General features: G+C 52.8%; 16 protein-coding genes across 16 annotated transcripts; 9 read left to right on the top strand and 7 right to left on the bottom strand.

Annotated features, from left to right (window-relative positions):
• Positions 1 to 116: 116 nt before the first annotated feature.
• HMPREF1120_06809 (uncharacterized protein) lies at positions 117 to 837 on the top strand (the record flags this gene model as incomplete). The annotated part of the gene is made up of 2 exons (XM_009161019.1): positions 117 to 719; positions 772 to 837. The coding sequence occupies 2 exons, from the start codon at positions 117 to 119 to the stop codon at positions 835 to 837; spliced, it is 669 nt and encodes a 222-aa protein (XP_009159267.1).
• A 26-nt stretch (positions 838 to 863) lies between these two features.
• On the bottom strand, positions 864 to 2,189 carry HMPREF1120_06808 (SulP family sulfate permease; the record flags this gene model as incomplete). Its single annotated transcript, XM_009161018.1, has 1 exon — positions 864 to 2,189. The coding sequence occupies one exon, from the start codon at positions 2,187 to 2,189 to the stop codon at positions 864 to 866; it is 1,326 nt and encodes a 441-aa protein (XP_009159266.1).
• Positions 2,190 to 2,682: 493 nt separating this feature from the next.
• Positions 2,683 to 6,165, top strand: HMPREF1120_06807 (uncharacterized protein). The gene is made up of 2 exons (XM_009161017.1): positions 2,683 to 3,312; positions 3,365 to 6,165. The coding sequence occupies exons 1-2, from the start codon at positions 3,086 to 3,088 to the stop codon at positions 5,913 to 5,915; spliced, it is 2,778 nt and encodes a 925-aa protein (XP_009159265.1). The 5' UTR covers positions 2,683 to 3,085; the 3' UTR covers positions 5,916 to 6,165.
• A 90-nt stretch (positions 6,166 to 6,255) lies between these two features.
• Positions 6,256 to 6,507, bottom strand: HMPREF1120_06806 (uncharacterized protein; the record flags this gene model as incomplete). The annotated part of the gene is made up of 1 exon (XM_009161016.1): positions 6,256 to 6,507. The coding sequence occupies one exon, from the start codon at positions 6,505 to 6,507 to the stop codon at positions 6,256 to 6,258; it is 252 nt and encodes an 83-aa protein (XP_009159264.1).
• A 499-nt stretch (positions 6,508 to 7,006) lies between these two features.
• On the bottom strand, positions 7,007 to 8,225 carry HMPREF1120_06805 (D-3-phosphoglycerate dehydrogenase; the record flags this gene model as incomplete). Its single annotated transcript, XM_009161015.1, has 3 exons — positions 7,007 to 7,504; positions 7,616 to 8,032; positions 8,118 to 8,225. 3 exons carry the CDS (start codon positions 8,223 to 8,225, stop codon positions 7,007 to 7,009), a joined length of 1,023 nt encoding a protein of 340 aa, XP_009159263.1.
• Positions 8,226 to 8,889: 664 nt separating this feature from the next.
• HMPREF1120_06804 (membrane dipeptidase) lies at positions 8,890 to 10,951 on the top strand. The gene is made up of 3 exons (XM_009161014.1): positions 8,890 to 9,508; positions 9,564 to 10,441; positions 10,490 to 10,951. The coding sequence occupies exons 1-3, from the start codon at positions 9,355 to 9,357 to the stop codon at positions 10,742 to 10,744; spliced, it is 1,287 nt and encodes a 428-aa protein (XP_009159262.1). The 5' UTR covers positions 8,890 to 9,354; the 3' UTR covers positions 10,745 to 10,951.
• A 523-nt stretch (positions 10,952 to 11,474) lies between these two features.
• HMPREF1120_06803 (uncharacterized protein) lies at positions 11,475 to 12,054 on the bottom strand (the record flags this gene model as incomplete). Its single annotated transcript, XM_009161013.1, has 2 exons — positions 11,475 to 11,820; positions 11,873 to 12,054. The coding sequence occupies 2 exons, from the start codon at positions 12,052 to 12,054 to the stop codon at positions 11,475 to 11,477; spliced, it is 528 nt and encodes a 175-aa protein (XP_009159261.1).
• Positions 12,055 to 12,172: 118 nt separating this feature from the next.
• HMPREF1120_06802 (uncharacterized protein) lies at positions 12,173 to 12,721 on the top strand (the record flags this gene model as incomplete). Its single annotated transcript, XM_009161012.1, has 1 exon — positions 12,173 to 12,721. One exon carries the CDS (start codon positions 12,173 to 12,175, stop codon positions 12,719 to 12,721), a length of 549 nt encoding a protein of 182 aa, XP_009159260.1.
• Positions 12,722 to 13,132: 411 nt separating this feature from the next.
• On the top strand, positions 13,133 to 14,880 carry HMPREF1120_06800 (uncharacterized protein). Its single transcript, XM_009161010.1, has 3 exons — positions 13,133 to 13,369; positions 13,420 to 14,380; positions 14,453 to 14,880. Exons 1-2 carry the CDS (start codon positions 13,267 to 13,269, stop codon positions 13,599 to 13,601), a joined length of 285 nt encoding a protein of 94 aa, XP_009159258.1. The 5' UTR covers positions 13,133 to 13,266; the 3' UTR covers positions 13,602 to 14,380; positions 14,453 to 14,880.
• On the bottom strand, positions 13,932 to 14,717 carry HMPREF1120_06801 (uncharacterized protein; the record flags this gene model as incomplete). The annotated part of the gene is made up of 1 exon (XM_009161011.1): positions 13,932 to 14,717. The coding sequence occupies one exon, from the start codon at positions 14,715 to 14,717 to the stop codon at positions 13,932 to 13,934; it is 786 nt and encodes a 261-aa protein (XP_009159259.1).
• A 267-nt stretch (positions 14,881 to 15,147) lies between the features above and the next one.
• HMPREF1120_06799 (adenosinetriphosphatase) lies at positions 15,148 to 19,227 on the top strand. Its single transcript, XM_009161009.1, has 2 exons — positions 15,148 to 18,733; positions 18,790 to 19,227. The coding sequence occupies exons 1-2, from the start codon at positions 15,488 to 15,490 to the stop codon at positions 18,904 to 18,906; spliced, it is 3,363 nt and encodes a 1,120-aa protein (XP_009159257.1). The 5' UTR covers positions 15,148 to 15,487; the 3' UTR covers positions 18,907 to 19,227.
• Positions 19,228 to 19,245: 18 nt separating this feature from the next.
• Positions 19,246 to 21,267, top strand: HMPREF1120_06798 (uncharacterized protein). The gene is made up of 2 exons (XM_009161008.1): positions 19,246 to 19,420; positions 19,473 to 21,267. Exons 1-2 carry the CDS (start codon positions 19,377 to 19,379, stop codon positions 21,115 to 21,117), a joined length of 1,689 nt encoding a protein of 562 aa, XP_009159256.1. The 5' UTR covers positions 19,246 to 19,376; the 3' UTR covers positions 21,118 to 21,267.
• A 401-nt stretch (positions 21,268 to 21,668) lies between these two features.
• HMPREF1120_06797 (uncharacterized protein) lies at positions 21,669 to 22,238 on the bottom strand (the record flags this gene model as incomplete). The annotated part of the gene is made up of 1 exon (XM_009161007.1): positions 21,669 to 22,238. One exon carries the CDS (start codon positions 22,236 to 22,238, stop codon positions 21,669 to 21,671), a length of 570 nt encoding a protein of 189 aa, XP_009159255.1.
• Positions 22,239 to 23,921: 1,683 nt separating this feature from the next.
• HMPREF1120_06796 (actin-like protein) lies at positions 23,922 to 25,139 on the bottom strand (the record flags this gene model as incomplete). The annotated part of the gene is made up of 2 exons (XM_009161006.1): positions 23,922 to 23,984; positions 24,054 to 25,139. The coding sequence occupies 2 exons, from the start codon at positions 25,137 to 25,139 to the stop codon at positions 23,922 to 23,924; spliced, it is 1,149 nt and encodes a 382-aa protein (XP_009159254.1).
• A 524-nt stretch (positions 25,140 to 25,663) lies between these two features.
• Positions 25,664 to 26,326, top strand: HMPREF1120_06795 (uncharacterized protein; the record flags this gene model as incomplete). The annotated part of the gene is made up of 3 exons (XM_009161005.1): positions 25,664 to 25,730; positions 25,782 to 25,907; positions 25,962 to 26,326. 3 exons carry the CDS (start codon positions 25,664 to 25,666, stop codon positions 26,324 to 26,326), a joined length of 558 nt encoding a protein of 185 aa, XP_009159253.1.
• Positions 26,327 to 26,996: 670 nt separating this feature from the next.
• Positions 26,997 to 27,593, top strand: HMPREF1120_06794 (uncharacterized protein; the record flags this gene model as incomplete). The annotated part of the gene is made up of 1 exon (XM_009161004.1): positions 26,997 to 27,593. The coding sequence occupies one exon, from the start codon at positions 26,997 to 26,999 to the stop codon at positions 27,591 to 27,593; it is 597 nt and encodes a 198-aa protein (XP_009159252.1).
• Between the last annotated feature and the right edge of the window lie 154 nt (positions 27,594 to 27,747).

Raw genomic sequence — 27,747 nt, 5'->3', positions numbered from 1 at the left:
TTAATCCAGGCAACGCCGGGATGAACGTCCGTTGAGGTTTCAACTCAGCCTTCAGCATCGTCCCGATCCTCCAGGAAACTAAAGGTACTACACTATACGAGTTTCGCTGATCCATCATGTCTCGCCCAGGCCTCGAGCATCGCCCTTCCAGCATTGCGGCTGCAAACAAGACCATCGTCTTGGTGACAGGAGGCAATGCCGGCATTGGCTATGAAATCGTCAAAAAGCTGGCGACGGAAAACCCTGATTTCCAGGTTCTCATGGGTTGCCGGGACACGCGCAAGGGCGAAGACGCAGTAGCAAGCATGGGCGCCCCGACCAACGTCAACCCAATCCAGCTCGACATTACCGACGACGAGTCGATTGAGCACTGCTTCCTGGCCATCGAGCAAAACTTTGGGAAGCTTGACATTCTGATCAACAACGCCGCCACAGCGGCACAGCATCTACCGCCCACTGCCAGTCTACGCGAAAAGTTCGATGTCACGTTCAACGTCAACGTTACCTCAACCGCGGTGTTGACGGACAGACTGCTTCCTCTGCTGGAGAAGTCAAAGCTGCCCAAGATCATCTTCGTTTCCTCGGGTGTCGGCAGTATCACCGACACCCTGGAAAAAGGCCCTCCTTGGGACGGCATTTGGTACAACTCCAGCAAAACCGCCCTCAATGCCATCATGGCTTTCTACGCAAAGAAGCATCCAACCTGGAAGGTCAACGCCGTCTGTCCGGGATATAGAGCCACGGGTCTGAATGGCGCAGAGATGACGGAAGAACGTCATCCTAAGCACGGAGCAACGAGGGTGGCAGAACTGGTGGCTGAGGGACCAGGAGGGGTGACTGGCACGTTTTCCAGGCAGGCTGGGCTAATACCCTGGTAGTAAAGCTTGCCGTTCTCCAGATTCTTCATGAGAGTCACGTTCGTGCCGCAAGATGGCGAAGTTTTCAGGTAGTTGATAGCTCCAATGACAACACAGCCCGGCCAGGAAGCCGATGGCATCATTTTTGGAAGCCACCAGAAGTCCAGCGGTGACTAGCATCACTGTCCAGCGTTGTTGCTTCTCTTCGTCTGTCAGCTCGTCAGCCCCGTTTGTATCGTTGTTCTCTTTGATCAAGTCTCTTGCTCGGGCTGTATTCAGGCTCTCGCCGACACTTGCCAATTCCAATCCAGCGGCAATGACCATGACAGAAAGCAAGGCGAGTGGAAATTTGTGCAGCAGACCTGTCAGACTCTCGCCGAAGAACACGCCGAGCACGAGTTTGAGAAGACCAAGGAATATGATGCTGGCTCCCGACCGTGCTCCAAAGCGGTACTGCGCCGCAAGTCCTCCGGAGCCATGGCAGACTGGCATTGCGCCAAACCAGCACCCAAAGAGATTCATCGAGGCCACGCTGATGCCAATCGCAGTCACAGAAGGGGTTTCAATTTCAGGAAGAAGATCGGCAGCTAGATGGGTCACCGCAACGACTGAGTTCAGAGTTGTCAGGGGTAATTGCCCGACGCCGGCATCCAGAACGCCAGTTTTCCAGTCTTTCCCTTTGGGGAGCTGTGTGTAAGGATGCCAGATCTCGAAGCCTGGTAAGTGATAATGTTCACCGCCAGCAATGAGGATCACAGCGAAAACAATCCCGATGACGGAGAGGATTAACGCGTAGGGCGTTCTACGCCAAACATTGAGCGCGAATAAGCCAACGAAAGCGAGCACCATCCACAGATAGTTGTCTGCCCATGATGGTGTCGTCCATGATAGCGCAGCAAGAGCCTTTGTGCCTGCGGCTATGATCAAACTCAATCCCGCACCAACTTGGATGCCCTTCACGACCGGGATCGGAATAACCCTCGTCACCCAGGAGAGCAACCCCGTAACGCTAAAGAGTAAGATACAGCTGGACACGAATATCCCGGCTGCCGCAATTTCGCCCGCGCTCAGAGACTTCAGGATGGCAACAGCCGCGATCGCTTTCATCGGTTGAACGGGCAGAGGTATGCCGAAGAATAAGCCGGTGAGGATATTGTAGATGCCGGTGAAGATTAATGTCGTTGATAAAGATATCTGGTGTCCTTCTGTCAGGGCGATGACTATGGGCAAGAAGGTTCCAAGATCACCCAGTGAGCCTGATATCTCCGCCAACGGCTGCCGTCGAAAGATAGCAAGATTGTGAGCCATCACATGGCGTAGGTGGGAAGTCATGATGAATAGACAGGGTACGATGTGATCCGTGCCAGCAAAAGTCTTCGAAAAATCTAGAGGTGCATGCCATTCAAGGAGCAAATAAAGCCGTGCACCAGGTCCAGCTGATGTTCGTTCAAGTTGCCAGACTCGGAGGTGGTTTAGGTACTGTCCCAGAACCCGAGTGAGACGACACTCCTGTGACTTGCAAGGCTCAGGGTCCTGCGGCCAGCGCCACTTGTGGCTGATGGAGCGTTCCTGTAATTGGACTAGCTACACAGCACCTTCGTGGTGGGGTTGCAGAGCGGCCCTTGCCCTGCAAGCCACACACTGCGCAGGCTGCGGGCGGAAGATCGACGTCACCCAAAACATCGGAAGCGACACGATTGGATGCACAGCTGCCAGCCAGAAATCATCCGCTGCACCTCGCATTGCAATGCACTGCAGCAAGCAAGAATGTTGCGTCTGGATAGAATCAACAGTGCAAAGTCGACAGTAGGATAATCATAGATAACTGGAGCCGTTCTCGTAGGATTTGAAACACTTCCCTCGCTTGAACTTCAATAGTCACCCTTGTTTGGCGCCCGCTCCATTCCCAGCCATCTGGCAGCCCGACACGTAAATTCCTGTGGCTGGCGCCTTGTCCACTTTCAATCCTGTCAACATCACGCTGCAGGCAGTCAGTCTGGTTTTGAAACTGCACGACAATCCCCTCAACGACTTGGACATTCTCGAAAATACGATCAACCTTACAGCTAAACGACTGCGTCTTCAAATTTCGGCAAAAAACATGCGCGTCTGAAACCGACGATTCGTAAATCACCTGCGAATGCCGAAAGCATTGGACAGAGCCCATGTTCATTCAAGCGGCACCACAATAAACATCCCTGGGTTGTTGCTGTACACCACTGCACAAGATGGCCGTCAGGACCAGAGCTATGAATGCAGCCCATACCGCTGGCATTTTCGCCGACATGTCCCTCGACGGCCCGGAGATTGGCACTCTCGTTGCGGTTGTCGACCGGGCGAAGAACCTCCCGAACAGAAAAACAATGGGTAAACAAGATCCTTACTGTGCGATGAGGCTAGGCAAGGAAGCCAAGAAGACGAACACCGACAAAAGAGGAGGGCAGACACCGAAATGGTATGTACTCAACTGTGCAGTTATGGAGAGACAAAATGCTGACAACACACAGGGATCAAGAGCTCCGTTTCACCGTGCACGATTCACCCGACTACTACAAACTAAAATGCTCCGTGTTCAACGACGATAAAAAGACCGACCTCATTGGCGAAGCTTGGATTGATCTCACTGAAGTGATTGTGCCTGGAGGTGGACAAAACGATCTTTGGCACCAGTTGAACTTCAAGGGAAAATACGCGGGAGATGTACGGGTCGAATTGACCTACTATGATACCAGACCGCAGCCGGACTTGTCTTCGGAGAGGAAAAAGTCGAGAGACAAGGCACACTCAACAGCCAGTGATGCGCCGAGTACTGGGTCAACATCCCGCCAGTTGGGCCCCCGCGAAATTAAACGGCGACCGCTACCCCCCGGCCCCGGCGGTCATTCCTCTCCAGTCTCAGCACCAAGACCTCCCGAAGAATGGCCCGCAGAAGAAGCGCAGCCTAGTATGGAACCAGGCGGTGGATACACCGACTCAAACCCTCCGCCTCGACCGCCTAAACAACGAATGCCGGAAACTCCAGACGATGTGGGTTACGGCATCCAACCTCAATATGAGCGAGATGTGTACCATTCAGCGGCACGTTCGCAAGCACCACGCCAACAACGACCTCCATCCCACGATCATTACGACAATTTTGGCAGAGTTCCTCAACAGTACGACCAACCAGATCCATATCGGATAGAGTCATACGACCCCGAAGATTTGCGTCTTGCCCGACAGTCAATGCCGCAGCAAAGACGAGAATCGTCTGGCAATTCCTTCCCAGATATGTCTATTCCAGACCCGCCACGCCATTCGCCGGCACAATCCCCCTACCAATCCTCTCCGCCAGCGCGCACTCCGCCACATTCCATATCTCCCATATCCTCTGCTCCAGCGCAACCCCAGCCGTGGCAAAGTCGGTCGTCGACATCACCCACCAAGCATGCCGTGTACCGAGACAGTCCTCTGCGCCATTCGATCAGCCAGATTGACATGCCTCAGCCCGTTCCCAACTATCCCGATCCCCGCTTTGACGACGACGATGAGGGTCCTCCGCCGCCTCCGCCAGCTCATCGGGAACATGTCCCCCGGACGTCTGCGGTTGGTCCATCTTACCTCAACTTACAGGCACATTCGGCCCCACAAACGCCGCTCAAGTACAGTTCGGTAGAAGAGAGGAGTCCTCTACAAAAGCTGGAGCGAGAGTATAGCCCTTATCAAAGCCCATCACCATCCGCCCTCCAACATCAACAACCACCACCGCCAGTGCAGCAGCACTACCAAGTACCCGTGAACGACCAAATGGGTTATACAGTTCCACCGAGAAACAGACGTAATTCGGACGTTGACAACACGACGCATCCTCGACCAACTTCTGTCGGCGGCGTGCCTTTCCACCAATACCCTCCAGAGCGGGATATGCCTCGGCAACAGTACAACGGCGTGCCAGAGCAGGATCTCAGGCATGATCCTGGTTACGGGCCACCAAGAAGAGCACAAACGTTCGACACCAGCTTTGGATCCTCCGATGGCCGGCTTCGGGAGCCTGATATCATCCAACAGCGGGCTGTCAGTCCGAGCCCTTCACAAACCATACCGCGGAAGTCCATAACTCCAACACCTGCCACACCTGAGGAGCGCAGTTCCCTCGGCAGTGTTCCATACGGACCAGATTCGTACGACGTCCTAAATCCTGCAACGGGTCCTCCGCCCGAATTAGATCCCTATGCCACTCCAGAACAAATCAAAGAGGCCGCTCGACAACGGGAGGTCGAGAAACTCCGCGATCAGGGTCCGATCATCGGCAATGATGGACGGGTGATTGATCCTTCTGACCATCTTCCTGCAGATACGTGGGCGCCAGAACCGGAGAGAAAGAACCGGATGCCCGAACACGTGATCCGGATCAGGACCAAGGAAGAGGCGAGACGACAAGAACGTACAGGGTCATTGCCAGCTGCTGTCAGGCCACAAACGATCGCAGCTCCGCTTCATCAACCATCCTCTCCAGCAACCCTGTCATCTTCATATCAGTCGTCCCCAGTTCCACCTACTTCCACGGCGTCTCCTTCGCAACCTGAATCCAGTGGTGGCCGGAACCGGCTTAGGAAGCAAATGCCGACCCGACCCTTACCGACGCAACCATATTCGCTCCCACAAAGCAGTCCCGCTGTCATGTCGGTATCTTCTCTTGAAGATCGACCTAGTCCTTCTAGTCAGCGCTACACCATCTCTTCTTCTCCCTCCGGCCCGCCTCCATCACGACCACCGCTGTCAGAATACCAGGTGCCGGCGGTGAATGAGTATAGTCCACAAGGCAGCCACTCCTTTCATGAGTATGGCACATCCTCTATGAAACCTTCGTCTCGACAGGGAAATCCGATGGACCGCCCATGGTGCGGTCCGGAGGCTTCTCAAGCCAGATCCTCGTTTTCTGGCCCGGAGAACTCGATGGATTATAGGGGATATGGTGGCGGTGACTCACTCGCACTCGAGTTGAGTACAATTGATATTGGACCTTCCAGAACGGGGCGAACGGTGTTGAGACCCATGCGTGGTTATGGAGGATATTAGACTTTGAGACTCGAATGGCTGAGGGACTCTTTTCAGGCGTTGACATGTGGAGACTTCTTCTGAGCAGAAAAACCCGCAGCCGAATATAGGTGTAATTGTGAGCAGAGAAACATCATGTGCTGTGCATAAGGTTACCATTCGTTGAGAGTTGCTTGTACATTTTTGCTCGGCACACACATTATGGACGAGATCGGACAACTTGAACAGAGTTGTTTCCAAACCATGAATATACAAAGACACACCGCAGTAAATGGATCGGTACAATTGTACGTGTAGTCGTGCTTGCATCAGCGTCTCTCCGGACTTGACTATGCTTCGTCACTCGGATTTGCTTCCGAACTCAGCTGCGAACGACCTTCCTCAACCTGATCGGACCTCGCACATGTTCCAGACCAATATCGCCAGCCACGACCTCTCCGCGCTGCAGAATCTCGAGCTCGCCCCGGTCCCGGGCTTCAAAAGCCATACGCCGCAACTGGGGCATGAGGTCCCGCCACTCTGAGGCCCCAAGCTCGTGCAGTTCCGAGGATGTCATTGACCTCGCGATTTCTGAGGGACATAGGGTCTTGGGATATGTGCGCTCGGATAGCATTTTGTCGAGACGGTTGGAAAGGAGTGTTGTACCACTTGTAGTAGTAGTAGATGGTGGTGCTGTCATTCTCTGTCTTTGGAGTGCCACAAGGCTCGACTGGATTAGCTTGAGGGCTCGTCAGTGTCGAATCCTGGAGTACTACTAAGGTAAGACCAGGTACATGATCATCTTTCGTCTTCGCAAACGGTCATGCAGCAAATGGTAAGTGACGAAAGCATGGTTAGGAGGAACTCACTGTGCACACCGTAATGGGTTTCTGGGTGGTAGAGTGCGTCATCGTGCCGACTGGGAAGCGAGACTTGATGTATGTTGGGTACTCAAATTGTTGGTTGCGACCGCCATAAGCGGTGGTTTTTTTTTAAAATTCCCAAGGACTACAGTTATTATTATACAGCTTGCTGGTGTCTACCTTATGCGTGGCGGCAAGATCATGTCAAGATAGTCCCAATGCAACGGTTCTGAATGCCAACTCAATCCACCCTTCACCTCACCACTCCTGTCAGGGCACAACCTCATTAACCGGCGCGACCGGCCTACCGGTCTTGAGCAAACTCCTGATATTTTCAAAGCACTCCCGCTCCGACTTCATAAACGCCACATCCGTCAGGCCGCCCATATGCGGCTGCGCAACGACCTTGTCACTTGACCGGAAATACGGGTTGATATTTGGCTCGTTGCAGAAGACGTCGAGACCGGCGCGGGCAATCTTGCCGGACTCCAAGGCGGCAATGAGTGCTTCTTCATCAATGACGGCACCGCGGGCGGTGTTGACGAGGAACGAACCATCCTTCATGGCGGCAAACTCGGCATGCGAAATGAGTTTTGTGGTCGAGGCATCGAGAGGACATGAAATTGATATAACGTCGGATTCGGCGAGCAGTGAATGCATCGTCGGGCAGTACTGTGCTTGATATTGCTGTTCCACTTCCTGAGAGAGCTGGCGACGGTTGTGATATTTAACTTTCATGTTGAACACGGCGGCTTTCCTGGCGGAATGCTGGAAGTAGTACAATATTAATCACTTTGGCACTTGTCGGACCGCCTCGTCTCAAAGTGAAATCCATGTTGACAGCCAGGATGAGCATTCTTGGATAGAGTACAAGCATACCTTTCCAATTGCTCCCATTCCCACAATACCCAATGTCAGCCCCGTGGGATCGCGACTAGGCACCAGTCCTTTCTTCCAGTCTCCATTCCTTGCACCTCTCTCTCCTCGCGTGGTGTCTCTCAGCACAGCAAGCATGAGGAAAATCGCCATGTCCGCCGTGGCTTCGGCGACTGCATCCCTAGTATTGCAGAACCAGATGTTGTTGCGTGTCATCCAATCCACGTCGAACTCGTTGAAGCCCGCAGACGCAGACGTGATGATTCGGCAGTGGGGCACAAGGGGTCCCAACAATGCCTCGTCAAAGGGCTCATACGCTGGTGTGCCCATGCGGATGATGAATGCATCGATCGGCCCATTTTCTGCCACGAACTTGGGCAGTCGCTCTAGAGTTTCCTGTCGGTTGGTCGCGTGGAGGATCTGAAACTCCCAAAGCAGCGAGAAGTCCGTCAGTATTTGGCATGCTCCATCTGTGCTGGCCGTTTCAAGTTCAGGGAGCGGTCACCTTGAAATCAAAGTCTCTCTTGAATTCGGCCAGAAACTCTTGTCCGGCATATTTGGGATCGCCTAGGGCCACCACTAAAGGCCTCCGGGTTGAAGGGGCGGACGACATCAGGAGTGCAGCAAGACTTGCGAACCTGACTGACAGGGTTGTGCTCAAGCGCCACCGGGCTTAATCGTCTCTACCAAATCCTGGGTCAAAGGGCATTTGGTTTCGCCCGTGTTGCCGCGCATCAAGCGAGGAGAGACGGAAGTTGTTGCCGCCCTAGTAATCCGCCGCAATAATGGGACCTCGATGCATGCGTTCGTTGTCCGGATTGGCAGTGCCCGGATATCAACCAAGCCGCCGATATGGTCGTCGCGAACGCAAAAACAATGAAAGTCTCATGCATCACAAGTCTGAGTTCTGAAAGCAGTAGAAGCATGCTATGTAGTTTATCTAAGTGTATTCTGACGAAAAGCCCGGGTTTGCGGTATCACATTCCTCCACCACAAGATGTCGTGTCGGAGTTGGAAGGCCGAATCTGCGGGTAGCTCCGCCTTCCCCACGACTTCGCCACGATGCGCATCGCTGTTCAAGTTGTCTTCGGCGAAAATGACTCCGAATCGTATTCCATATCACAAAGAACTGGAAAAGGATTGACAGCCACGCGCGGCCCATTAGTCGGGATGCTCCGAACGTGGTTGATCCGACTCGAGGAGTTTTCAGCAATCGCTCTGTAGAGACGAGAGTATGTGCAATACCACAGTCAGATGGCATGCTTTCGGGATGGATCTCTGGTTCCACTTGGTCTGAGGGGCTCGCGATACATGTCTCCACGATACAGTAGGTACAAGGTACACGATACCGTACAGGTACCTACCTACCTGGTCAAGGATCTCCGACATCCTGGAACGAGATCTGTCTTTTCGCTTGCTATAGCACTCGTTTCGGCAGAACGGACATTCACACACTGTCTCAGTGCACTTTGCCCAAAGAATCCGTCTTGAAACTGTGCTCCAACCTCTCGTGTCGAACGGCGGCATAACCGAGCAATAGTATCGGCTCTCTTTTCTGTGGGTCGGGATTTCCGCATCCCGCCACTGGAGGTGGACCGTGGACTCGTGCTCTGCCTTATTGCTGCCTCGATAAGTTGATGTCCTCTCGTCGCACTGTTTTGGAGAAATCTTTTGCCAGTCCAAAATCCAGTCGTCGTTGGTGAGCCCGGATTAGACTTCAACAACCAGCCGTACGAACCAAGATGCGGTTCGCGGGACTAGTATGGGCAACTGCCGCCCTCGGCAGCATGGCCTCCTGTAGTAGCAGTGACTTCCTGGCCCAGGCTGTGAGGCTCATGGAAGATAGTCCATTGATCGATACTCACGTCGATCTACCACAAGTGATGAGAAGCTTAGGTGAATCTCCTTTTCTGTGAGTTTCTGGAGGTGATTTAACCGAAGTTCCCTACAGGCCGGAGACCAGTTGACACCATCACTCAGCTGAATGGCACATTTCCCGGCCATGTTGACATTCCAAGGGCGAGGCAAGGACGTCTAGGAGCAGCGTTTTGGACTGTGTGGGCTCCATGTCATTATGGCGAAGACTCAGATCAAGGACCCGATTTCAACACACCGACAAATCACGTCCGGGACGCGCTGGAAATCCTTGACCTCATCCAGAATATGATTTCGCAACTCCCCGACGACCTGCAGTATGCCAGAACATCGGGGGAAATCTGGGACGCTTTCAGACAGGGCAAGATTGCATCTCTTCTTGGGCTAGAAGGCACGCACGTCCTGGGAAACTCGCTGAGCATCTTGCGGTTATACGCCCAACTCGGGGTCCGCTATCTCACTCTGACGCATATTTGTCACAGCTCATTTGCGTCTTCCGCAGGCATGGGTTCACCACTGATCCCAGTACATGAGGGCGATGGCTTATCAGACCTGGGAAAAGAACTCATCCGAGAGTTGAACCGACTCGGGATACTCGTGGATCTCTCCCACACTTCCGACAACACCATGAGACAAGCTATTGAACTGTCGGAAGCTCCGGTCGTGTGGACACACGCAGGATCTCGAACAGTCTGGAACCATTCGCGAAATGTTCCCGATGAAATCCTCGACTTTATCGGTGACGGTCCAGGAAAGAAAGATGGAGTTGTCCAGTCCGTCTTCTTCCCAAATTTCATCGGCCCGTATCCCGGTGCGAACGTGTCCGATGTCGCGAATCATATTGAGCACATTGCGAGCATCATCGGTCGGAACCGTGTGGGTATCGCCTCCGACTTTGATGGTATGGCTACCACCGTGGAGGGCCTGGAAGACGTCAGCAAATATCCCAACTTGGTGACTCTCTTGCATCTAGATCATTTTTGTCTTCGCTAATGTCCACAGGTGGCAGAGCTTCTCTCCAGAGGTTGGACGGAGGGAGAGATGCGCGGAGTCTTGGGCGGCAACTTCATGAGGATCATGGACAAGGCGGACGAGGTCAGTGAGCGATTGAAAGCACGAAAGCCGTCCTCGGCCATCTGGGAGAAGAGAGGAGACCTTCCATCTATCACCTGGGGTGGACCCGGCAACCAAATGTACTGGCCGAGAGATGTCAAGGCTGCCGTTGACAAGATGTACCCGCGTCATGATGAGTTGTAACGAATGTAGTGTAGGTATGTACCGTGATGATGTAGGTATACTGCTCCTCACTCCCAGCCGTACGATGCTCTGTGTTTCAGCGATTCTGGCTTGTCATGCCTTGTAACGGAGGATCCGAGGTCGCTGGTAGGAGGAGAAAGTCCGCTGCCCGGTAAATGCACAGTGGAAGGCGAGTGCAGATCGTTTGACTTTGGAGAACATCCCCGTTCTACAGGCCATGACGCCTTCACATCAGTTTAGGAAATGGAACCAGTAGAGAATGATGAACTGGGGCGGTCTTTCTGTGTGGTAGTAGCCAAGATGGGGAACTCAAGAAGCGGAATGCAAATGAAAGAGACTGCACACACTGCACACACTGCACACACTGCACTGTTTCTGCTCCTGCGCACATTGGCAAGGACCAATATTGACCGCTTCAGAGTCCAGACTCCCACCATATTCATCGCTGACTGCCCGCCTGTAGAGTACGAAAAATACTACTACGTCCCATGACGTTATGCAAGAAAAAGCATACATTGAACTTTATGTTTGCCTATTTCCGCCACAGCCGGAATCCAAGTCTACTTTTATGTTGTTCTAAATGTGAACGCCCACGAGGCCATGGTCACTCCGTCTACCACAAACGGCGGTTCTTCAGCGTCTCGTCCCCAGCAACGTCAATGTCTTGGATACCGTCATACTCGCGACCCTCTCGTTTTGCTCGAAGCACTTCCTTTCATACCCGTACCACTTACCTTTCGACATTGCAAGTCAATCGCCAGCTGTACAGAACGGCGATCAAGGCGGCAACAGCCATGCCGAGGCAGATTCCAAAGCTCTGCTTGTAGCCAGCCTTTTTCCACTCGGCTTGGAAGAATTGCGGCGACATGACGGCGGCGATATTGCCAAAGGCACTCTGGAAGCCGATGACGAAGGCAGCTCCGCTGGCGCCGTTGAGATAGGCTCCTCTCCAGGCCCAGTAGGGAGGATAAAGACTGTTGATGGAGGCATAGCCCAAGATACATGCTGCATATTTGCCCGCCGAGCCTGCAGTCATCAAGACGATATGGGCAATCATGGAGCCGATAGTGAGGAGCCTGTCAACCAAGGTCAGTAAGATTGGCCAGACATAGTAAAGAGGGTTCTTACGTGACACAAAGTGGCCTTGAAATCCAAGCTCTTCCAGTGACCCAGGTTGTGAAAGCGATGCCGAGAATGGCGGCTGCCACAGGTGGTATATTGAGGAGCTGCTTCGCTGGCAGCCCGACAAATCCAAAACTCGTAATCACCGTCGGCAGATACCAGTTGAAGGCAATCAGTGTCAAGGTCATGCCCGTCTGACAGGCCGTAAGACTGTAGAAACTCGGGCTGGTGAACGTAAACCATATTCCTTTCTTGTCGATGCTCTTTTCGTTGGTCGAGGGACTGCTGGCCGGCAGCCGAGCCTCAATGAATTCCTGTTGTCGTGGCGAAAGCCAAGAGTTGCTGCGCTTCGACTTGGGGAACTCGGGAAGCAGCCCGCAGGGCAATGCGCTCGGCGGCTTGCTTGCATATCAGTGCGAAATCTCAGCTACTCATATTGCACGCTTGCTCGGAAAGGTCCAGCGAGAGGGTTACCGCGCTCTGCATCCGACTGAGGCCGCGGCAAAAGACTTCAGTGTGGTCGTGGACCAGTATTTCGGCAAGTCGGTTGTCAACGACAGTTGCAGAACGTATTTCAAGCTCGAGGACAAGGTTGGAGAGTCCAGGAACGTTCTGGGATATCCAGGAACCCCAAGACAGCTGCTCGAGATTCTGTCAGAGCCGCATTGGGAGGACTTGATCTTCGAAGACGGCAACGGGAACGTCGTGGCCCCTATCGACACTCTCGGTTCAGACAAGAAGGCTTCTTCGACTGGCAATCGATTCCTGCTTTTTTGGGGAAATAGAAGATCTCCCTTGGGTTTTCTGAAGGAACCCGCAAAAATCGACTTGAGGACATGGCCCGAGGAAATTTAGGTGCCTGAAATTTCATTTGGCTCTGTAGTCAGGTTGTATGTGGCGACTGCAAAATAAAACGTTGGATTTATATACCACGTACAGGAGATAGAATCGGATTGGCGCTGTGATCTATCAGTTTGTGGAAGTTGCTTCTGTAGATGATTACCTCTCAATAGGCGCTCCATATAGCTTGGTGAAGTCCAGTTTGCGCACCCTTATGTACAACAACCACTGTCTACAATGTACAACGTTGTAGGATGCCGCATGCTCGCCCCCTTTTGCCCGCAGCCTTAACCGATAGCACATAAAGCGGCGGCAGACGACCGAACCGGCTTACCTAAACACATCCTCATCACATGACTGACGTCAATGTCCCATCTGTCTTGGCGTGTTTGTCTCGGCTTTCAAGTTCCGGTTCAGCCTGGCTGCCACTGGTACATGTCTCAAGTTGATTTGAACTTGCTAACGACGTTTCCCCATGACCGACTGGGTTTGCGTAACAGCATAGAGTCTTGCTGCAATATGGGAAGGTGACAGACGAAACAAGCGGCATCTCTGCGGACATGGTGCTCAAAGAGCTTTTCTCTCCAAGGAGAGACAAGTTCGACGACTTTGAAGACCCAAAGGCGTTCGACAAGGACGACTGTCTATCCTGCCGAGTTCTAGGTACAAAGTCACCACGCCGATGGCAAAGCATGCAGTGCTGACTTTGATAGGGTCGACTGCTCTTGTTTCTCTGGGTGGATATACATATTACTCCGGCATGCAACAACTCCGTCTCCAACGAAAAGCCATCGAGCTCAGCAAGTCAAAGTACAAATATGGATCTCGACAACTAGGAATCCTCTGTCTCTCAGGCAGTCTCTTTGGCTTGGGCATCTACCGAATGTCCAACTGAGAAGAGACTCCGGCGCACATCTCCTGACACAATAGTGTCTGTCAAGCAAACATACACGGAACTGGAGATGAAATGGCGGATTGGAATCCACGCCATCGATTAATCTAGCCTATTGGCCCTGAAATCCTCCCCTCGAATTCAATCTTCGGACGACAGCCTCGATCTAGCAATCCTAACACAATCCGAGACGAGAGCATAGCTCGCGGGAATGAACAAAAATTCGCTATGCTGATGGTTCATGTCCTCGTAAGAATCTGTCCCTTCCACCATGGAACACAGTATGACCACCATCTGTTCACTGTTCAAACCTCCCCCCTGTTGGTGACATTGTCATGAAAGTCGACCTCGTTTGCTGCCGGGAAATCCATCTTTGGGTCCAATATTTGATATGTCGAAGAAATCAGGGAATTGCAACTTTCGTTTCGTACCGGCGTTAAACGTAAATTCTCGGTTAGATGGTCTGGCACCATGGCGTTGATTAGTGTGTCTGTGTGTTGGCCGTAGTCCTCGGTTGTTGACTACTTCTAGTCGGATAGGAGCATTCGCCGAAGATGACGACGATGGATCCGGATCGGCTTCCTCGGAGTCAGGTGTTCCTTCATCGGTCTGCATTCGATCTGTATGTAATGGCGTCGGGGCGCCGGTAAATTGGAAGATTGGTGTCGATGCAGTCTGCTCGCGAATAGCCGGACTAGGAACGTCCTCTGTCTGTGTTGCAGATTCGGCTTTGTTGCTTCTGCCACGAGTGGTAGCTTGGTCGGCCTGATGTTCTCTCGGAGGTGAGGTGCTCCGTGGCCGCGTCTCGGCCTCGCTCTTCTCGTCATCACTGTCTGTCTGATGCTGATGTGCAGAGCCATCGTATCTTTCCGTTGCCCACTGTCGGACTCGCCAACCCTCGCCATCTTGCAACCCAATATTCTCATCGTCCATCCAACTCAAAAGATCTGCAATTGCTTCTTGGTAGCCAGCTTGTCGACTGATGTTTTGGTCCGTGACCGCCGACTTATAAAGATTCGTGACTGAGAGAGCAGCATTGCGGAAGGCTTGAAGAAGTTCTACAGGTGGCGGAGGACGAGCGGAAGGTAGCGAGGTATTCAGAGATCTCATCGAGTCCATGGTGACAGATTCGACCAGCCCGTCGAGTCTTCAGCTGCGGTTGAATTGTGTTGTGGTCGAAGTAAAGACGCTGTTTGCTTTGAAAGGGAATGGAGGGGTTCCGTTGCTAGCGCCGAGGCAGCTCGCCAACTTCCGAAGTGTTTGTGTCTGAGGCACGATAAAGAGAGTTTCAAAGAGAATGAGTGTATGGTCGTTGAGCTGTCCAGAGAAATGCAGTTAGACGCCAAAAGTGTCTGCTGTAGGGAAGCAAAGGACTGCCGGTAGGCAGGCACTTAGTAAAGTGAAGAAGCGAGTCACTCGGTCCTCAATATTGTCATGCAAAACCCAGGTTTGCAGCCCTGCAGTGAATGGAAATAGAGGTACCAACATAGCAGCTGAGGCTTTGATTGGACAGAGTGCTTAGTCATTGGCAGTGAGTGCCACATGACAGCGCCAAGAGAAGGCTGACAATCGGCGGCAGGTTTGCCGAAGCGTTAAGTCTTCCGCCGCGATGCCTCCCCATCTGGCCAATCAACCGCGTCCATAGCCAGAGTCCATTCTTGCGCGTGCATTATCCTTTCCACCTTCACCTCGCCGCATTCAAGTTCACAATTGCCCTTTCTTCTGACTTACACTTAAACATTTCCTTGATCGGCGCGTGTGAACTTTTGCGACTCCCATGTACTGTGACTGCAACCCGTAAGACGTTGTTACAGATCTCAATCTTGTCGCGCCTGTGAGGTTGAGCGAACTATTTCACGACCGGGCCGTGTTGGCCAACACAACCTACCATGACGCCCTCAAAGTTAGCACAACCGGATTCCGAGACGTCCTCGATGGTCGATACTCCCATGACAGATGCAAATGAATTGGTTCAACCGCGACGGCCCTCGTTTGGCCATCTTAACCGCTATGTCGACGATACTCCCGACTACACGGATTCAGACACGAACCCAAACACGACCGCTAGCAGTGTGGCTGGCGACGTTGCGCAGACTGACGGTCGCAAGAAGAGATCAGAGGCTCTCCAGTTGCGCAAGAGCATTCTCGGGAAGAAGCATGGTCAATTGGACGAGTCGAAAGAGGATGATACTATCCGGAGATTCAAATATCTGCTCGGGTTGACGGATCTCTTCCGGCATTTTATCGAAACCAACCCAAACCCCAAGATCAGAGAAGTCATGGCAGAGATTGATCGGCAGAATGCTGAAGAGGAAGAAAAGGCCAAGAAAGGCGTGTCTCGTAAAGGCGGCGCCGCTGCGATTGGCAAGAGAAAGACAGAGCAAGAGGAAGATGCAGAACTTCTGCGCGATGAGAAACGTGGCACGGCGTCTCAGACCGTGTTTCGGGAGTCGCCTGCGTTTATTAAGGGTGGCGAAATGCGCGACTACCAGATTGCGGGTCTGAACTGGCTTATCTCTCTTCATGAGAACGGCATCTCCGGTATTCTCGCAGACGAGATGGGTCTTGGCAAGACTCTACAAACGATTTCTTTCCTGGGCTACCTGCGCCATATCTGTGGTATCAAGGGACCACACCTGATCATTGTTCCGAAGTCAACGCTCGATAACTGGGCGAGAGAGTTCAAGAAGTGGACGCCGGATGTGGATGTCCTCGTTCTGCAGGGAGCAAAGGATGAGCGTCATGCCCTGATCAACGACCGACTTGTGGACGAGAAGTTTGACGTCTGCATCACGAGTTACGAGATGATTTTGCGAGAAAAGGCACATCTGAAGAAATTCGCCTGGGAGTACATCATTGTCGATGAAGCGCATCGCATCAAGAACGAAGAGTCCTCGCTCGCCCAAATCATCCGAGTGTTCAGCTCTCGAAATCGACTTCTCATCACCGGCACACCATTGCAGAACAATCTGCACGAATTGTGGGCTCTCCTGAATTTCCTCCTTCCTGATGTCTTTGGAGATTCAGAGGCATTCGACTCATGGTTCTCAAACCAAAACGAAGATCAAGACACAGTTGTTCAGCAACTTCATCGTGTGCTAAGACCATTTTTGCTCCGTCGAGTCAAGAGTGATGTGGAGAAGAGCTTGTTGCCCAAAAAGGAACTCAACTTGTATGTTGGTATGTCGGAGATGCAGGTTCGTTGGTACAAGAAAATTCTGGAGAAGGATATCGACGCTGTCAACGGTGCCGGAGGAAAGCGTGAGTCCAAGACGAGGCTTCTCAACATCGTCATGCAGCTGCGAAAATGCTGTAACCATCCGTACCTGTTCGAAGGCGCCGAACCAGGTCCTCCTTACACCACTGATGAGCATTTGGTGTACAATTCGGGCAAGATGATCATCCTTGACAAAATCCTGAAGCGTATGAAGGAGGAAGGCAGCAGGGTCCTGATCTTCTCACAGATGAGCAGAGTTCTGGACATTCTCGAGGACTACTGTGTGTTCCGAGGTCATCAATATTGTCGAATTGACGGTGGCACGGCGCACGAGGACAGAATTGCCGCGATCGACGAATACAACAAGCCTGGTTCTGAAAAGTTTGTGTTCTTGCTGACCACCCGCGCTGGTGGCTTAGGTATCAACTTGACTACAGCGGACATTGTCATTCTCTATGACAGCGACTGGAACCCGCAAGCAGACCTGCAAGCAATGGATCGAGCTCATCGTATCGGCCAGACCAAGCAAGTGAAAGTCTTCCGCTTCGTGACTGAGAATGCCATCGAAGAGAAAGTCCTCGAGAGAGCGGCACAGAAGCTGCGATTGGATCAACTCGTCATTCAACAAGGCCGAGCACAGCAACAAGCGAAACAGGCAGCCTCTAAGGACGAGCTGCTGAACATGATTCAACATGGTGCAGAGAAAGTATTCGAGACCAAAGGTGCTGTCGGCGAGCTAGATGACATTGATGAGATTCTCCGACGAGGCGAAGCACGGACGGCTGAGTTGAATGCCAAGTACGAGAACTTGGGAATTGACGATCTGCAGAAATTCTCCTCGGAGAATGCCTATGAGTGGAACGGCGAAGATTTCACGCAGAAAAAGAAGGATGTTGGCCTGGCATGGATCAATCCTTCGAAGCGTGAACGAAAGGAACAATCGTATTCGATGGACAAATACTACAAACAGGCACTTTCGACAGGTGGTAGACCTGCAGAAACGAAGCCAAAAGTTCCCCGAGCACCGAAGCAAGTCAACATTCATGACTGGCAATTCTTCCCCCCTGGACTCCAGGAGTTGCAGGAGAAAGAGACGGCCTATTATCACAAAGAGATTGGCTACAAAGTACCCCTGGCGGAAGGCACGGAAGAAGATTTGAGCGACCGAGAGGCCGATCAGCGTTTGAATCAGGACGAGATCGACAATGCTGAGCCGCTCACCGAGGAAGAGAAGCAACGGAAGGCCGAGATGCAACAACATGGGTTCGGCAACTGGAACCGTCGCGACTTCCAACAGTTCATCAACGGCTCGGCCAAGTTTGGACGGACCAATTACGAAGGCATTGCGACCGAAGTGGACAGCAAGGAACCTCACGAAATTGAGGAGTATGCCAAAGTCTTCTGGAAGAGATACACTGAAATCGCCGACTACGACAAGTACATCAAGACGATCGAGGCAGGCGAAGAGAAACTCCGCAAGACCAACCTTCAACGAAAGATGCTTAGGAAGAAGATGGAGATGTACCGGGTCCCGCTACAGCAGTTGAAGATCAACTATACCGTGTCCACGACCAACAAGAAAGTCTACACCGAGGAAGAAGATCGATTTCTATTGGTCATGCTTGACAAGCACGGCGTCGACGGAGAAGGCCTCTATGAGAAGATTCGTGATGAAATCCGAGAGTCTCCCTTGTTCCGCTTCGACTGGTTCTTCCTCAGCAGAACTCCTGTCGAGATCGGAAGAAGATGCACGACTCTATTGAACACCGTCTTACGCGAGTTCGGCGACCCCGAAGAAAAGCTCACCAACGGTCATGGACCTGGGAAAGGACGCGGACGTGATCGAGATGAAGATGAAGACGAGGAGAACGACAGCGAAGCGGCCCCAGCGAAGAAGAAGGCCAAGAACGGCGTTGTGGTAAGTGACAATGTCGATGACACGCAGTATCAGAACCTGGCTAATTGAACGAACAGAACAAGCAAGTCAAGGCTATCAAGTCCGGAAGAGGCAGCAAAGCCAGCTCTCCAGTCTCTCGAGCGCAGAGTGTCTCATCCACGACCGCTTCCCGCTCTAAGGGAAGAAAGAAATGAGGCATATGCAACGGTCTGATTCACGATGGTGCAACACATGTTTAGGGTCACGGCGGCATGTTAGAGTTTGGGCGGAGTTTTTGCGATTACTTGAAACCTGGTTTGCTGGCGGTTTCGATGCCAGTTTGCATGGCAGATGCACTTCGGACGGCCGGGATGGCAAGCGGCGTCTGAGTTATGGGATGTCCTCCAGTCGCTTAGAGAGGTCAGGGCCGCTGCTTGAAAACTGTAGAATAGGACTATAAGTCCGCAAATGGAAACATGTGAGAGTAAATCTTCCCAGAGCACAAGGCTGCCCAACTTGCACTGCAGTAGGCGAAAAGGGGCCGTGTCACTGGCTGTCACGTGGAGATAAGATCATATCGCAGCAGTACCGGAGAGTGGTCGCGCGATACCAACCACTGGCACTTTGTATCTCAGACGGTCCTCGTGAAGTCCCCCAACTTGAAGATGACTTGACCACCCTCAACATGAGCGTCGCAGTTGACGCACTATATATCTTCGATGATCACAAGTAAGCTGGAGTCTAATCCAGTTGATTCCCGCCGTGGCTAACAATCCTACAGCCACTGTATCCTAGAGCACATTTACAATGGACGCCCTCCTTCGGCGCAGACCCTCATATCCAGTTTCGCCAGTCGACCATCTCCTCGACCGTCGATCCTCCAACTATCGGACGTGGCACCTCCGGTAACAGCATATTCGATATCTCACGCTGCTCTCCATCTGTTTGCCGTGTCCAGCAAAGATGCGCAGTCATTGGCGATTCTCGACTTTCTGTATCGGCTGGTAGATGTGTTCGAGGACTTTCTCGGCAGCCCGCTGCTAGCCAACAAGATCGAGGACAACTATGAGATAGTGGCACAGTTACTGGTGGAAATGTGTGACGGGGGCATCATCTGCAACACCGAACCCAATGCACTGAGAGAATCGGTGGAGGTGTCGTCCGTGTTGGGTAAGTTGTTCACGCAAGTTGGGCTGCCCGGGTCTTCTCCAGGATTGGGTCCGTCTGGCCACAACTTCGCGTCGAGTCTAAGACCTGCACCTGCCGCTTCTCCGTCACTCGGCCCAGCCATCCCCTGGCGCAAGTCCAACGTTCGACATACATCAAACGAGTTATATGTGGACATAGTCGAGAGTCTAGCAGTTGTCTTTGCGCCGTCTGGCCGTCCGATATGCGCTCGGTCTCATGGCTCGATTGCGTTCACGGCCAAGATCTCAGGAGTTCCCGATCTGCTGTTGACGCTGTCCGCTCCCGGGGGAACGAGCAGCGACAAGGGCTCGGGCATTCTCCGCACCATGCAATTGCCAGTCTTCCATCCGTGCGTGCGTTTGGTGCGGTGGAAAGACCACCCAGGAGAGCTGTCGTTTATTCCACCGGATGGCCGTTTCATGCTTGCTGGCTATGAGACCGACCTCATGCCTATTGATCTTGGTACCGACCGACCCCCTACCAACAACGATAGGATTTTCCTGCCTGCCACCGTGGACCTACGACCTGGCCTAGGTGCCGCGGGGACCGAGTTTGAAGCTCGGCTGACATTAAACACAAACTTCCCCAGAGTGGGAACGGCAAGCAAGTCAGGCGCCTCTCGCGGTGGGTCGGGCCCAATATCGTCGCTGTCGTTCGGCAGTGGTGGCAGTGGGCATTCGCATGCTCCGTCGTTGGAAGCCGTCGTGGTGACGATCCCATTTCCGGCCGACGTTCGAACCGTCACGGAGCTCAAGCCGTCTCGGGGTGAGGCCAACTTCAACGCTTTTGACAAAGTGGTTGAATGGAAGGTTCCCACGAAGGACGGCGCCTCGGTAAATGGAGTGGCTACTTTGACTGGCACGGTGGCTGGACCATTAGATGTTGCGGACGTTGAAGATGACCAGTTTCAGGCCTCTCACGTCGGCAAATCTGGTATTATGGCAGGTTATTACGACGACGGTGCAGTAACAAACAGCCAAGATGGGGGAAACGAGGCGAACAGGGATGGCAAGCTTGGGACCGCGAAGGAAGCTCCCGCCAGCAATCTTCAGGCTCTGATGCCTCGTTCCATTTCCGTCTCGTTCAATGTCAAAGGCTGGCTTCCGAGTGGCATCAAAGTCGACGCTTTGACAGTAGATGTCAGGAAATCCAAGGGTCTGGGCGACGGAGTCAAGCCGTACAAGGGAGTCAAATATCTTACGGTCAGTAGACAAGGGGTGGAACGGCGGGTTTCATAGCAGCATTGTAGAGATCAAGTTGGGCTTGTGACCATGATACAATGATAAACGGGTCAATGACAGAGTTTAGTATTAAAATGCTAGTGGCATTGATCGATGAAGGCTAAGATAAAGATCCAATCTCATTCACAAGTCATTTCAGTTCGTCAAGCAATGAGCCCAGCAGGCGACATGCGTCACCTGGTCTGGTGAACATGAACACCAGGACCCCGAGGCCCTTTTCCCGATGCCATGTCTGTCTCCGTCCTTGGGCACGGAACTCCGTACTCTCATGCATTGCCAGCGCAGCAATTTACATGCGCGCAGACTTCAGGTGTCGTAATCGTAAGTGAAACAACAGAATAACTTTTTAGGGTCCGTCCCAACGCCTTGAAATCGAAAATCAAAAATCATACACATATTCGTGATGTATGTGTGTTCCCTGGGAACATATTTCCCGTAGCTCCTCCAGTAAAATAGCCAAACGCCTCGCCAGAACGACAAGAGAGAAATGTCACCGCTGAAACGGAGACAAAGAACAAGAAGCGTCAAATGAAGAGTCCGGAGTCAAATCAACCAGTCATGTGGTTGCTGACACCCAGCATCTTCTTGAACCCTTTCTTGACGGAGCGGTTGAACTGATCCGCACCGCTCTCGCTTGCCTTTGAGGACGTCGAGGACGTAGACCCCACACTATCCTCTGACCGCCGTCTCGTCGTGCCCTCGAGAAAGACGCGCTTTGGGTAGGCGGATATCGAGAATGCAGACGAAGGTGAGGTTGAGCGGTTGAACTTGATATTGCCTGCCCCGCCTCGGCCGACGTGGTAGACCGGCGCGGCGTGCCGCTCCTGGCTGAGTTGGCGTTCTAGTTCCTCGTCGAAGCTGAAGATGGCCCGTTCGCTTGCCGGGTGTACGTTTCCTGCGCCGCCGCGGCCAGCAATAAAAGTCTTGCGGTTCGTCTCGGGTTGCTCGACCCAAATTCGCGACGCTGGTCCTTTCGCATCACTGCCTGGTGTGACCGACGGAGGGGCCTTGGTCACGTTGCCTGCTCCGCCCCGTCCGGTCGACAGGTAGTGAGTAGGAGGAACGGACGGATGTGGTTCGACAATTGAGTAACGCCGTGACGATGATGAGACGGACATGATTGGTGGATGAAGTGGTTTGTTTGATTGGTCAAGTCCGAAGACAAATAGCTGAGTCGTGTGGCTGGGTCAGTCACGTGATGTGGCGAGTAAAGTGTGGCTGGTTATGTGATGGTGTTCTTGACAAGAATGTGTGAGGTCCTGACAAGAAGATGTACTCGCAGATCCGGGGTCACGGATGATATTTGCACGATCCTGTTTTCAGTGGTAGTCGATGGGGAGGACTAAAATGTCCCATCACGGGGAATCAGGGGCAGGATGGGCTATATACGGGACCAAGAACATCGGTCAACTTGAGGACCAGAGCGGTGTCGCCATGGGGAATGCAAATTTGCACTTGTCTGGTCTTGTGTTTACGAGATGTGACATGGCCGGATCTGGGCAGAAACAAGGAGACACAGGACACGGCCGGAAAGGCAGCTGATTACTCGATGGAAACGCACCGTCTTCTCCAGAGCGATGCCGTTAACTGCAAAGTGCCAGTGCAAATTTTCAGGTCACGATGGAGGCTGGTGAGCGAGCAAGGGCAGAGTTTGTCGCCGGCTGGCGTCATCTTAATTTTAGTAGCGACGGCAACTGATGGCGCGGTGGCCCCCGGATTTTGCGCAAGAGGTGCTGCGTTTACCGTCCTGGTACCAAATGAAAAGTTTTCTTCTTGTCAGACATCTGTATTCTTCCATCAATTACACTGCTTCGGCCAAGATGTGACCGTAGTGAAAACATGACTTGGTAATTAGAGTACCACAATACCAAGCAACAAGCAGCGAAGGGGCCGCCAGTATCGCCAGATTGGTTCTAGCTCTTCTCGGCACTGCTAGGGATTGCAATATCTTAGTCACGCTGAGCCTCGTGGACACGCCACTGGAGCCTGATTGGAACGAAACTGATGCGTCGCTGTCAAACTATAGCAAACTATGGGGTAATCGATCGGTGCCTGAGGCGGGGATTGTGCTGCCATGGTGGTTTCCTGGGGGTAATGGAATCCATCACCGTTTCTTGGGCGTGTCTCACACTAGTACCAGCTGTTGAGCTTGGACTTCCCGCAGAACCAAATCCTGTTCAAGGTCTGCGCAATACCCCTTGTCAGGTGCCGGTGTTGACCGCAAAACAGGAGGATACTGGCGGAATAGTGGTTGTGTGCTGCCCAACCTGTTCCGCACGTGTACTCAAGGAGCGAGATCTGGCGGCTGCAGGCGATTGCTTAGCCAGCTGAAACTCTCTGGTGTCCAAGTTGGACACAAGCATTTGCTCGAGGCAAAGGTCCTCCATGTTCAAGGCACCCCTTTGCATAAAGTAGTTTCGGGAAGGCCTGCCGAAAAGGAGGAAGCTTCGGACTTGCCGTGCCAGTACAACTAGTCAACCGAAGAAGCGGGACATTGCCCCAGATTCTCGCACTTCCCCCGCAAATTCCAACTGACACTTGTGTTTGCTCTTTTTGGCCGCTGGCACCGCTGATCAGCACTGACCGATCCCGAGCCCGATTTTCCGTGCTTCTTTAAGAGTTGGCCGAATTGCGACAGCAGGTGAGAGCTATAGTACTTGTCATTGTCCTCGCACCGCTGAACGTTGAACGCCTCCTAGCCGGCGGACTTTGTTCACACCGTGGCCTCAAGGTCCGTACATTGGCCGTGCTTCTCGCCCCGTGACTCTTGCGAAAGTGATTGTTTGGGTCAACTGCCGCATTCAGGTGAATTTACTGTGGATGATGTCCGGATTCTCATGCCAGTCGTCAATGCTCACCCACATCTACGCAGTCATGGTCAGCTGTTGTTCCTGAAATATGGCCGAGACTCCGAGCACACGGGATAAACTTACCTTTCGGAATGTGCTCAAGCCCGCGAGAATGCTTCCGCCAATCCAGGTACTGTATTTGCGCTCGGGAGGTGCGAATATCTTGATGCGCATGTCCTTGACGGCCAATCTCTGCATTTCATACAGGAGTCGGTCTGGAAAGCCTTTACATAGCGTCGTACCACCGCTCAGGACAACATTGCCAAAGAGGTTCTTTCGCAGATCCATGTCTGTGCGGCTGATCGCATCAACCACCATCTGATGGACCCCCTGATACTCCAACCCGATCAGTTCGGGCTCGAACAAGATTTCTGGGGCTCGGAACCGTTCTGCTCCAAGTTTGATTTTCCTCCCGTCGGGCAGCGGGTATTCAATATCTCGTTTTTCATTCTTCCAGATCCCTTGGGACCAGTCCTTCTCCTCTTTCCGTGGATCCAATGCCACGTACGCCGTTTTCTCTTTCATGATCCTCACTATTTCCTTCTCGGCACTAGTGTGGAAGACATGCCCATTCTTCCTAAGCAGCAGCTGCATGTGTTCGGTGATGTCTCTTCCTGCAACATCAATCCTTCGTATACTACTTGGAATGGCGAATCCCTCGTAGACAGGGACCGCATGACTGACCCCATCGCCACTGTCGAGCACGATGCCTGTAGTTCGACCACTGGCGTACAGGCTGAGGACTGCTTGGATGGACATGTACACGGCAGGCACATTGAATTGCTCGAACAAGATTTGGGCGGCCATGTCTCGATTTTGTCTGGGGTTCAGGGGTGGTTCGGTGAGCAGGACAGGATGCTCTTCGCTCAAAGTCTTTAGCTCCTGGTCATAAACGTAGGTCCATATCTTTTCCATATCATCCCAGTCGGTGACAACTCCATGCTCAAGGGGGTATCTGATTTTCAACAAGCCACGTAATTCCTGCGCTTTTGGTCCGATGAAGACATCTCCTTCAAGGGCCCCGGCAAGGGCACGAACATGCTTCGGACGGCCGACATATGAAGGAAAGTAGGCAGCTGGCAAATCGGTTCCAGCAAAGCCAGCGCGAATCGTGCCACTTCCGTTGTCTAGCACTATGGGGACGTTATGTAGACTGCCCCCGTCGGCCATCGCTCGAGTTATTGCGGGAGGTAGATTGGTGACGGCCGCATAGATGTGAAAGTCAAGCAGTCAAAGCCAGGTTACGAACGTGAGAGCAGTGGACAGCACATTGTACCTCGTTGTTTGGGTTTCGACTGGTTCGAGTTTTGCTCGGGTATCCGGTAAACAATTAAATTACCTGCACCTCTGGCAATGCAGGGAGGCCGCAGCCGCGCTGTGCTGGACGCGCGACTCCAACTTCCACTTCGGGAATAATGAGATTATTCTGCCGCCCTTCACCGCCTGCTGCATATTTGCCATCTACTTGAACGTGCTCTGCGCTTTGCGACCGTGTTTCGCAAAACAACGAAAGCTATCAAATAATCAAATACTATCTCCTTGAACTCCTGTCCCTCATTATATCGCTCGAGGCGCTTCTTCTGAAATCAACCAAGATGCCGAAATATAAGTGCCCCTGTTCCCCTGCAAGATCCCTGCTAACTTGCTCAGCACTCTTCTGCGACTACTGCGATGTGTACCTCACTCACGATTCCATGTCTGTGCGGAAAGCCCACAATTCGGGGCGAAATCATTTGAGAAACGTCGTGGAATACTATCAGCGTGCGTGGAATCCGGACACTGCTGGAGATTCGACATACTGATAGTACATAGAAATTGGTCATGAAAAGGCACAGTCTGTCATCGACTCGATCACCTCTTCCTATGCTGCGGAAGGACAAGCCAATCCCATGTTCCAGCAGGGTGCCGGAGGATTTCCTCCGCCGCCAGGATTTCCAGGTATGACATAGGAAGACCATCCAGATGGCACACGCGTACTGAGTCTGATCCCAGGAATGCCTGGCATGCCGCCCCCGCCCTTTGGTCTACCAGGAGCTCCTCCGCCAGGTCCTGGAGGAGTTGTACCGCCACCTGGTGGTCGTGGCGTGCCATTTCCCCCGTTCCCGCCGAACGGTGCTCCGCCTCCACCTCTCCCTAATGGCCTTCCTTTCCCTCCCCCAGGTGCTTTCCCTCCGAACTTTCAGATTCCTCCTCCAGGTGCTGCTGGGGCCTTCCCTCCTCCTCCCGGCCAAGCCCATCAGCACGCCCCCGGAGGCCCTTCTCCTGCCCCTGGCGCTGGCCCCAGCCCTGTCCAAGGGCCTCCTCCCAGTTTCAATGCGGGCGCGGCCGGCACTGGATCAAACGATAGCCGGCGCTGAACATCGTAAATGTTCAGCTTTGATGGTATTCAGGGTTTTTGAAACAAACGATTGCCGAGAGGTTAAAGGTCGAAAGTCTATTGTCACAAGCGATGGGAAGCAATAGTCGTTCTCCGCAAACGGACTGAAATCAAGTCAGGCGGTGATGCAGCATATTCATTGACTGTCATCAACAACAGTTATAATCAGCCGGGGCTGCTTAGGTTCGACCTGCGGCTGATTTCAGTCAAATGTAGGTTATAAGCCAGCCCCGCTGACGCCGAAACGAAAAAGTGGAAAAGAGGTCCATCAAACACAGCCGACCCTCAGATCTCAAGCATGGGAACTTGTGGCAAAAGTCTGGGAAGAGTATAAGCCCATGCGGTTGTGAAGAGGAAGGCGCGGGTTGGAAGAGCGGGCAAGCAACTATGATCTTACTCTTTCCAGTTCGCCAGAATCTTTCACTTATTTGCCAACGATCCGATCCTAATGGACACCAACATATTACTCACCCTCGTTGGGTATCTGATTACACCGATCCTTATCGTTTTAACGCTGGCCGTTTTCATACACCTCGTCCTCACATTGCACCGCACTCGCGAACATCGTGCTTACTTTTTTGACTCCTTTCTTACGACTCCCACACTTCAACCTGGATCAGCTCCTGAAGACACCAGTCCTGTCTGAAACCATGCCAGGAAACGCCAGTCCGGATCATAGGCCGCAAAGCGAGAAGCCGGCTTTCGCATCCGATGTACAATCAGGCGCTGCCCATCGGGCTAGGTCTGCTTCAATTTGGAAGCACATTTGCTTTGCGGCTACGAGATCACGGCCGGACCGCAGTGACCGGACAATCAAACATCGGATGCGGGAGGAGGCCAAGGCGCGCAAGTCAGCTCAAGCCCAAGAACTCAGAGCTCACCATGAGGCAGTGCTGCGGGCACGAGAGCGAACACGCAAGGCTAGTAAAGACCGTGCCGACAAGTACAAACAAGACAAAAAGGCGCAGAAGGAGCAAGAGAAGCGCACTCAGAGCTACTACAGCGGTGGATCTGCATGGGGATTTGACCCTAATGCTGGCACGCTTCGATCAGGTCACGACCATTTGACTGCCGTTCGTCAGGCAAGCAAAGCAGAAAACAGTAATCAGGGTGCCCATGATGCGGCCGAAGCGAGACCTGTACGAGGGCAAACTTGGGGCGTCCAATACGGAAAATTCAGCAAGCACGTCGAATGCGGTGCTCCGTCATTGCAGCCATGCCCCAACAAACCTGCTGAAGGGTGTTAAGATTGCTGATTGAGAGCGGTCGGAAGATGCTTGTTCTACCCGCCGCCCTTCATACCTTCTGGCCGTGAACAGATGGGGACTCTGCGCAGTGTCGGCTGTATTGAAACCTGCTTATCGCCAGACATCCTCCTTCAATTGCCCCAAGGATGTCCCC

Source organism: Exophiala dermatitidis (assembly GCF_000230625.1).
Source record: "Exophiala dermatitidis NIH/UT8656 unplaced genomic scaffold supercont1.5, whole genome shotgun sequence".
NCBI lineage: Eukaryota > Fungi > Ascomycota > Eurotiomycetes > Chaetothyriales > Herpotrichiellaceae > Exophiala > Exophiala dermatitidis.
Note: the sequence above shows the minus strand (reverse complement) of the source record. Positions and strands in the feature narration are given on the sequence as shown.